Below are 9,261 nucleotides of genomic sequence, written 5' to 3' on the forward strand. Positions count from 1 at the left end.
GGCCCGGCCCGGCCCGGCCCGCTGCCCCCCGCCCGGCCCTGCCCCATCCCACCCCACCTGCGGGGCCAGCAGGGTCCGCACATGCCGCAGCCGCATCGCGCCGAGTACCGGCACCGGGATGGGTCCGTGCCGCCGCCGCCGCCGGGCCCGCCGCGTTCCGCCCCCCGTTGCCACGGCAACCCGGCGCCTCCGCCGCTACTGACGTCAGCGCGCCGGGCGCAGCCGGGACACCCCCCCGTCTCCCCCCCCAGTGCCGGTACCGGTACCGGCAGGGCTCGGGCTCGGCTCTGCCATGGAGGCGCTGCGGGCGGCGGGGCGCGCCGTGCTGCGGAGCCCGCGCCTCGCCCGGCACGGCCTGGGGCTCCGCCGGCGGCGCAGTGAGTGCAGGCCGCGGGGCCGGGGGGCGGGCGGGGGCCGCGGGATCGGGGCCGGGCTCGGGCTCCCCTGAGCCGCGTCGCTCCGGGCAGGGATCCGCGTCTCGGTCGGGGAGGGCCCGGGGGGCGGCTGCTGCCCGCCGTGGGGAGCGGTGCTCGCGGGACGCGGCTGTGGCCGTGGGGCCGCGGGGCGAGACGGGCTGGCGGGGGGCCCGGGCGGCGGGCCGTGGGGCAGGCCGTGGCACTGGCCATGGGCAGGCCGCGGGCTGGCAGGCCAGGCTGTGGGGCAGGCCGCAGAGAGGCCGTGGGACTACAGGCCGAGGTGGGCAGCAGCGCACAGGCCGCTTGCCTGGCGCTCCCCCGGCTGCCAGCCTCTTGCCCCGCTATTGAACTGAGGCCACAGACGCCAGCGGGCCGAGGCCTTGGGTGGCTGCGAAGGGCAGTGCCAGCGGTGCCACGGAGCACGCTGTGCCTCATCCCTGGGCACCCTCCCCAGCCTGCGCGGGCCCTGGCCTCCCCGAGGCACTGCATCTGGGCCTGGGCAGGTGTGGGCGTGCACGCAGTGAGTGTGGCAGGCCCACTGGCTGACTGCCACTGGCTGTGGCACAGCCGGATCTGTGATGGACCCCACAGACAGTGCGGGAGCTCTGTGAAGCCGGAGGGCTGTGCCTGGGCTTTCGCAGTCGCGGCTGCCCGAAAGCTTTGTTGGAGCAGGAGAGCTGCTCTGGCAGCCCTGGCACGAGTGGGCTGCTCTCAGAGCTGGGAGCTGGACAGTGCCCCTCTACCCTGGGTAGAGGTCCCTGACACCTGTATGGGACCAGATGCATTCCCCGGTAGTTGTGATTTCTGCAGGAGTATGCTGTGCGAATAAGGTCTCCTGATTTCCCTGTGGGTTCAGCTTATTCCAGTTATGAGTCGGAGCCTTCTGCAAGTGTGCCAGTAATGTTCAGGGAGCTAATCCCAGGAAAGAGATAAAAAATAACCCTGAAAAGTAGTATCTTAGTGTGAACAGTAGATACCTAGGCAATTCCCAGGGAAGTGTACAAACGTGGTATTTGCAGCAGAGCGTGTAACTTCTGTGTTCCTGTTCCTTCCCTCTGTGAACTGCATCCCCAAGGAGAGAGAGCCTGACTTTCTGTGTCTTAGCCCTTCTGCATATCTCCTCTCTCACCATCCCTGTACTCTTTGGGATCTGAGGAAAGTAAATGTGTGCTAATACCTGCTTCAGCTCTCCTTGAAAATTAGCACCAGGAAGTCCTTGGCACAAGAGGATTGTTCTTTGTGTGTGGCACACTAGTCTGATAACTAAAGCTTTTGCCTTCAATGAGGGCGAGCTTTCTGCTGAAGCCAATGGCTTTGTCTTGTGGGAGCAGACGTCAAATGGATGCTTCTGCAGTGCTTGCTTTGTGTGTCCTCTGCCAACAGCAGTGTCAGGACCAATTGTAGGGCCAGGGCTCCTTCTCCCACCAGCACATTTGCTGTGTGGCAGAACATGCTGGTGAAACAGACTGGTTTCTGAAGGAAGCTGGAGATGCAGAGGACTGTCCCTAGGGAACCCTTCTGAGTGAACAGACACTGCCCATTTGTGTGTGGGTTTTTTTGCATTCCCCCACCACCACCACTTGACTGCAACAGGGGTTTGAAAAGAGAGGACATGAGAAATGAGCCAGTGCCTCTTTAATTCTGTGACCTGCAAAGTAATGCACATGGGAGCTCTCTTCCCTCTGCTTGTTGGCGTTCATCCATAAAACATGTTTCCTGGAAGCTAGTTTGCATCCTTGAACCACCAGCCTGAGCTCTTCCTAAACACAGAATCTTTGTGGAGCAGTTGCTTCCCAGTCACCTCAGTTTGGATTGTCAGTGCTGGATGACCTACCCTTTCCCTGGCAGCCTGTTGCTGCACATGATAGCTACCAGAGGGTTTGGCTTTGGTCGCTTTGGACAACTTGGGGATTTTGATCTGACAGAGTGTGGCAGCAAATGCTGCTGTTCGTGAGGTGTGCAGCTTAGATGGGTGAGATGAATACAGTACAGAGAACATCCTGCTGGTAATAACATAGGTGAGACCCAGGAGCGCAAGGTTTCCGCAGATAGCTGTGTACGCTGCAGCATTTGAGGCCCTGTGCAGATAAGCAGGAGCTTACTATCTATGCTGACAGAGCCTGTACCTCTAGGGATGGAGGACTAAAGCTTTGAGGGTGAACTGTCCTCCTGTTCCTCTTCCAAGGAAGTCACAGAGCCAGGAGGGTGCTGAGCTCAGTGCAGGCAGCAGTGTTGCTGCTGGGAGCAGTGAAACTGCAACGAGGTGGGGTGGCTGTGCTGGGATTAGCCCTTTTGCCGCTGGCTTCTAAGATATTTTGTCTTTGCAGAGCTTCCTGAGAGCTGGGCTGACATGCAGGAGCCACTGCTTGAGGGGATGTGCTTCACACTGAAGTATCTAGGCATGACACTGGTAGAAAAACCCAAAGGAGAAGACATGGCTGCTGCTGCCATCCGCAGGATCGTGGCCACGGTGAGAGCTGGCCCAGGGGCCCTGCTGTGCTGGAGTGGAGAAGAGCCAAGTCAGAGCCCAGACCCTGGACTCCGCGAAGTGTCCCATGTCCCAGCCTGGAACCCCAGTGGGGGACTGTGCTGTTCCCAGGAGGAGGGTGGCATGCAAGAGGCTGGCTGGTCTCTGCCTGTGTGCAGTGGAGGAAGCTGTCTTCCTGCAGGACAGCTGCCGCTGCCTGCTTTCACACCAGGAACATGGCTAGGAGCAGAGCTATGCCTGTCACAGCATGGAGAGGAGGGTGAAGTACTGGGGGCGGTGGGGTCTGTCCCTCTGTCTGGGAGGTGTGAATGGATTCCAGAGGTGTTCCATGCAGGGCATGCCTGAGCTCCAGGCTCTCCTTTCCCATCCCTATAGCAGGAGCCTTTGCAGCAAGGGTCCAAGTGGGTGACACTCCCTACGGTTTGGGGGACTCCTGCCAGTGAGGGGGGGCTGAAGACCCTTGCCAGATTTGCAGAGGTGTCTGGTTCTCCCCACTGCCAGGCACGGGTGGGAGCTCGCAAGTTCCAGAAGGTGATTCTGACGGTGTCTCCGAGGGGCATCTCGCTGCAGGATGCAGACACAAAGGAGATGGTTGAGAACATCTCCATCTACAGGTGGGCATGGCGTGTGGAAGGCCTGGGTGTTCCCCAGCAGCCAGCTGGTGACTGATGGTATCTTGAGCAGCCAGGGAGGGCTGGGCCTTCTGTTAGTGGTACCTTCAATCTTAGGTCTTCCTTTGGCTCCCTGAGGCATGTGCCTTCTCCTTGCTGTGCTCCACAGCACTGCCTGGGGCTGAAGGCAGGTAGGGTGCTGGGCAGCCTTGAGTTCTGGGACAGTCCATCTATCTTTTTCCTGGGCCCTGCTTGTCTCTTCTGGCATTCAAGCAGGATGAGGAGGCTGATGGTTGGAACACCCCACAGTTGGGGCAGGACTGCATGTCTGTCTCTCTGTGCTGACACAGGACCACCCTTCTGGCTGCAACGGCACGAGGGTGCCATGGACTGCAGCTTGGGCTGGCTAAAGGCAGTTGCTGTCAGAGCTGATGTGTTGGGTTTTTTACTGTTGCCAGCTGTGCTTTGGCTGGAGTGGGTGTCTGCATGCGCCAGGTGTGAGGGGAGTGTGGCTGCAGGCTGGTGGCTAGATGGGAAGCAGAGACAGGACATCTCTTCGGTGCAGAATTTGGGTATTGGCACCAGAGCAGATGTGCAAGCAGACCATCCTACTGCATGGCCTCCAGTCATGTCCTTGGAGGCAATCACCCACCCTTCAATGCTCCTTTTGTCTCAGTTTTTGAGTTCATACGTGGGGTTGAACTGGGCATCAGAGGACAGAGGAGCACGCTGGGGCAGTGCAGGAGGGAATGCCTGTGGATGCATCCATCTCTTACTAGCTGTAGGTTCCAGGCAGCCTCTGGCCTTTGCTGGGGTTTGGGCTGCCTGATCATCTGGGGCAGATGAAAGCCTCGGTCTGTCAGCACTGCTTGTTGCATGTGCTGGGAGCACAGCAGAAGGCCTGTGCTGGAGTCCCTTGCTGCCCTGAGCAGCTCCTCTCTGCCTGCAGGATCTCCTACTGCACAACAGACAAGCTGCAGAACAAAGTCTTCGCTTATGTCGCCCAGAGCCAGGAGAGTGGGGCACTGGAGTGCCATGCCTTCCTCTCGCCCAAGAAGAAGATCGTAAGCACTACCCTTCTGCTCTTGGCTCCATGAGGTAAGGGTGGGAGCGAGGGTCTTCCTTCTCCCCCTTTTTAGAGAGAGAAGGCCCTTACCTCTGTGCACCTCATCTGGAAATGGAGCCAGGGAACATGTGTGCTCACACACTGCAGAGGCAGATGGTGAGGAAAAGGAGATTCTTCTGTCCTAGCTCCTCTGGGATCTCCTCTCAGTGATAGCTGGCCCACATGGGTAGACAGACACAGCCTTGAGCTCTGGCCTTCTCTGTGTCTGCCCTGCAGAGAAAGGTAGTGAGGGAAGGCCTGGGGGCCCTTGTATTTCATGGCAGTGAGCTTGAAGGCCCATGGAAGCAGATGTTTCCTCTCTTGTACACAGGCCCAGGCTGTGACTCTGACTGTGGCCCAAGCCTTTCAGATGGCACTGGATCTCTGGGAAGCAGCACATGCAGGTAGGAGGAATTTCTCAGACACGTCCCTCTGCTTAGCCCTGGGGTTGGGGTCTCCAGTCTGGGACCATGTCTAGGGCTCTGTGGAGGAGACATGGCTTGCTGCCTGGCTGGTGAAGCATACCAGGCAGGGAGAGAGTTGTCCCTGCTGTTGTGTTCTCTGCCACTGCCCCACACGGGGAGCTTGCTCTGTCTCTGGCTGGGGTGGGGTGGGGGATGTCCCTGCTGTCTACACTGAACTCTCCTGCATTGCTGAGCCGTAGCACAGCTCAGGGTCCTGTGGCTCCTGCCCTGAGCAGTGATCTCTCACCGTTGTTTGCAGGGGGTATCTGTCCCTAGCGCACAGTCCTGCCCGTACATCCCCTGCTGGGCCTTCTGCAGGTTGCAGGCACTAACACTGCTGCTTTTGCCCTGTCCCAGGCTCTAGGCAGGAACAGCCCCTTCACCCTTCATGTGTCTTGGAGAGCAGTGAGCCCGGCAGACCAAGTGAGCCAGCCCCCCCGGGGAGCCCTCCCTTCAGACACCAGTTTGGGGTACAGTATGTGCAAGCCTGGCCCATGCCCAGGGCTGTCTCACATCAGGGCAGGAAAAGAGTAACCCTTATGCAGCTCCCTCCTTCTGGCCTGCCAGGACCCTGTCGATACCTGCTCAGCCTCCCTTGCACTTGGTGGCCTGATGTGAAAAAGGGCACTGTGCTCTGTCTGGCTCACAAGGCAGGTGCGGTTCCTCAGGTGATCTTTGCTCCAGGAGCTCTCCTATCAGGCTCAGCATTGCTGCAGCTCTCAGCCCTGCTCTGCCGGCACTGTCAAAGAGGGAGCTGGGACTGGCTCTGCACACTTGGTGCCGTGGCTAGGGGTGAGACACTGTCTCTGAAGGAGAGGACCCTTTGGTTGTCGTCTTGCCAGCCTGAGCTAAGGCTCAGCCCTGTCCATCTGCACTACACCTACTGCATGGCCAGGGCCAGTCAGAGCATTGCCAGTGTTGCCGGTCTCACTGTGTCCCTGCCCAGGAGCCTCTGGATGCTTGGTCCTTGGCCTCATGCTTCCAGTGCTGGCCCAGCCTGACAGTGCTTAGGGTCACGCTTGCTTGCAGCCTGCTCCTGGGTGCTCCTCTGCCTGGCCCTCCAGCTGCAAGATGCACTTACCTGGCTCCTGTCTCTGGGCACAGGTGTGCTGTGTGCAGCAGCTGTCTGTGCTTGTTCCCTGCTCACAGCCCGTTTGGTGCTCTGTTGGCTGGAGGGGGTGTGAGAATAGCCGTGCTCTGTCTCCCCTTGGTGTGGCTGCGTGCCTGAGCCCTGAAGATTTCAGCAGCCCAGTGCTGCAGGTGCCACCTTTCCCCCTACTGCCTGTAGGCACCCTTTGTCTATGCCATGCCTGGTGGGTGACTGTGTCTTCTGAAGGGACCAGGGACTGCCCTGCTGCTCCAGAATAGGCTCTGGGCTGCCCAGCCTTGCTCCTGGCAGAGACTTGCCAGGCAGTGAGGTGTCATGGTGTTTTTTTTTTCTTTTTGGTTTGGTTTTGTTTTGTTTGTTTACCAGGAGGAGGAAGAGGAGGAGGAAGATGATAACATCACTGAAACCTTATCTGGGTAGGTGATGAACTGCTGGTTGTGTTGAGGGATCCCTCTGACAAACCTTGTTTTGTTTCCTTCTCTGCACCCGGTGCGAGCGGAACTGCTGGTGCCAGGGGTGTGGTGGGGGTGTGGTGGGAGTGTGGAGGAGATCTGCATGGCAGCACGTGGGAGCCTCCTGCTACTTTCTCTGCCTCTGTGCCTGAGAGGTTGAGTGAACAGGGAGCTGAGCTGTGGAGGGGCAGATACTGCAGTTCAGCTTTTGCAGTGGGGCTGTGAGGGGCAGATGATGACCCTCAGGATGTATCCAGAGATGTTACTTGTTCTGTTTCCGCCACTGTGCTGAGGCCAGCCTATCCATGTATGGTTCTCAGGTGGGACTCAGAGTTGTCCCTCTCCTCTCACTGATTTCCCTGGGGCTTGGGCCAGGTTGGAATCCTGGTCATGCTGACTTCTGCGTGGACTAGGGCCTCGGGCTGAGCTTGCTGGTGTCTCTCCTTTGCTTTGGAGGAGCTGATGGTACCAGTCCAGCAGTGGAGGATCAACCTGTAGGTCTTTGCAGAAGTGCCTGTGGTGGTGGTGGTTGCAAGAGGCCTGTTCCATTGTGGCTGTTCTCTGTGTACCTGGCAGCTGGCACCTGGCTGGGGTCTGTCAGCACCGCAGGGCTGAGCCTGGTCTGAGCTGGTGTCAGCCAGGAAACAGTGTGTGCACAGACTAGAGCTATGTGTGTGGCCCTGCGAAGTGGCAGCCCTTTGTGCCTGGAGGCTCCTGATGGGAAGGAGATGTGGCTTTGCAGTCTCAGGAAAGGCTGGCCTGGGTTTGGTAGCAAGCGGACTAGGGAATTCTGCACTTTTGAGTGCCTGATAGTGCTGTGCTGTGCCTGTGTTGTCAGGGTTATGAGCATGCTGTGTCTCTTAGCAGGGCTTGCTTGGGGTATGATGGGTGCTCTGTTCTCTTCCAAAGCAGCATGGAGGAGCTGGGGAAGGGATCCCACAGCCCAACAGGTAAGTTCCTTCCTTCAGTGCTGTTTTACCACATCCCCCAGCATGTCCTCTGCAGGAAGAGGGGGTTGATGGATCACCTGGGAAGGTCTGCTTCCCCTCCCAGGCTGTGCTGGATTCCTAACTGCACGCCTCGTAAACCAGGTCTCCCTCTTGCTTTTCAGAGTCAGCACCTCTTGTGCCCCGAGCAAGCTCTCCTACTGCACAGCTACTGTGCTACCGCCTGGGGCAACCCCCAGACAGCTGGAAGGGGCTAGGAGGGGTTGGAGACCTCCCCACTGCTGGCCCCAGGACTGCTGGCCCCAAGACTCCCCTGGGCTAAGCCAAATCTCTGCAACAATGGACCAGCCACTCAGGATTCACCCTGTGCCTGCACCCAGGCCAGACAGTGCCTGCCCCTGCCTCCGGCACTGCATTCCAGGCATGGGGTCTGCTGGCACCGCTGCCACGAAGTGCACAGACTGCGACACCTGCTCCTTGTCCTGCTCTTTGCCTGCATGAACCGCCTCAAGCTGCAGCTGCTCCCAGCTAGGGCTGGTGGACCAGTGCTCCTTGCTCCGCCCGCTCCCAGTGCATGCAGAGCCACCCCAAGTGCTCTGAGCCTGCAGGGTGCAGCCAGTGCACCTCAGATCGCGCTGCATCTGACCTGTCTCACTTGTTTCTCCTGCTTTGCTCATGGTGGCAGCTGTGGGGACCTGATGAGGCTGAGCAGCCCCCTGGAGATGGTGGAGGACTTGCTCAGCACATGTGACTCTCAGGGAGCGATAGCTCTTGGCTTGGAGGAGTGAGAAAGGCCTTGCCCCTGTGTTTCAGTCCCACACTCACATAAGTGAAATGAGCTGGTTTTTAAAGGAAAGCTCTGTCTTTACAGGGAAATAAACCAATTTTTGGTTTGTTTTTTTGTTTGGTTTTTTTTTTTTTACTGTTGTCATTTGTGTTTGAGTGCTGGATGGGGTGCCTTCCACAAGCATGTGAAGTACTGTGTCTCTGCTGCACTGCCTGCTGTGAGGCTTCCTCACCTGTGTTGAGCGCCTGGGCTGGGGCCTGAGCTCATGGAGCCTGCAGCTGCCCTGGAGCTCCCACGTCTTCCTCAGCTGCTGGCCCCGAGGGAGCTGTTCCCCCTGTGCTGAGGGCTGCCAGGACCCAGGGTGCTCCTTATCTGGGCTGTGGGGGAGCTGGTCCAAGCTGTGCTGGACTGGTGTGTCTTGGGCACCTATGACTGTCGTTGGCACTGGCAAGAGCTGACTGTGCCAAGGCCAGGGAGGACACAATCCCCCTGAATGCCTGCTCTGCTCTGGGGTGCCTTTGCCCTGCTGCATGCCTGGCTGTGGTCTGGAGCCGTGGGCAAACTGTGCACTTGGTTTCCTTCCCCAGATAAAGCTGGAGAGGCTGCAGCAAGCAGGATGTTTGGTTTCGCTGGCAAGTAACAGTTTGCAGCTGCTTTCTGGCTGAGGACGTTGCTGCTGGGTTGCTGTCATTGCAGCACATCTTCCCCTTCTGAGGCTGGTGACACTGACAGCCCTGGCTGAGCAGTATTTGCTGGGTGCAACCTGGGGCAGCAGAGCTGGTGTCGCAGCGAGTGCCATAGGCAGGTGCCATGGGGAAGGCTTGCAGAGGCTTGGGTCCCTGCAGGTCATTGAAGAGCTGCATGCTTTCTCACTTGTGGTCTT

The 9,261-nt window shown here is 58.8% G+C and overlaps 2 protein-coding genes across 10 annotated transcripts in view; one reads left to right on the forward strand and one right to left on the reverse strand.

Annotated features, from left to right (window-relative positions):
• IFT172 (intraflagellar transport 172) overlaps positions 1-197 on the reverse strand; it is a 38,508-nt gene extending 38,311 nt beyond the window's left edge. For both annotated transcript variants that reach the window (XM_055810720.1, XM_055810719.1), the window contains exon 1: positions 58-197. In XM_055810720.1, the coding sequence (XP_055666695.1) occupies positions 58-96 (39 nt within the window). In that variant the 5' untranslated portion in view covers positions 97-197. The remainder of the gene's footprint in view (positions 1-57) is intronic.
• On the forward strand, positions 180-8,490 carry LOC101913016 (low density lipoprotein receptor adapter protein 1-like). 8 transcript variants are annotated; one of them, XM_055810721.1, is made up of 9 exons: positions 180-377; positions 2,744-2,886; positions 3,406-3,518; positions 4,465-4,579; positions 4,952-5,024; positions 5,442-5,554; positions 6,559-6,608; positions 7,509-7,594; positions 7,756-8,490. In XM_055810721.1, exons 1-9 carry the CDS (start codon positions 293-295, stop codon positions 7,911-7,913), a joined length of 936 nt encoding a protein of 311 aa, XP_055666696.1. In that variant the 5' UTR covers positions 180-292; the 3' UTR covers positions 7,914-8,490. The 8 variants fall into 8 exon arrangements, 4 of the variants coding, with proteins under 4 accessions (XP_055666696.1, XP_055666697.1, XP_055666698.1 ...); XM_055810722.1 differs by having other exon boundaries at positions 7,512-7,594; XM_055810723.1 differs by having other exon boundaries at positions 7,554-7,594.
• Positions 8,491-9,261: the final 771 nt, after the last annotated feature.

Source organism: Falco peregrinus, chromosome 7 (assembly GCF_023634155.1).
Source record: "Falco peregrinus isolate bFalPer1 chromosome 7, bFalPer1.pri, whole genome shotgun sequence".
NCBI lineage: Eukaryota > Metazoa > Chordata > Aves > Falconiformes > Falconidae > Falco > Falco peregrinus.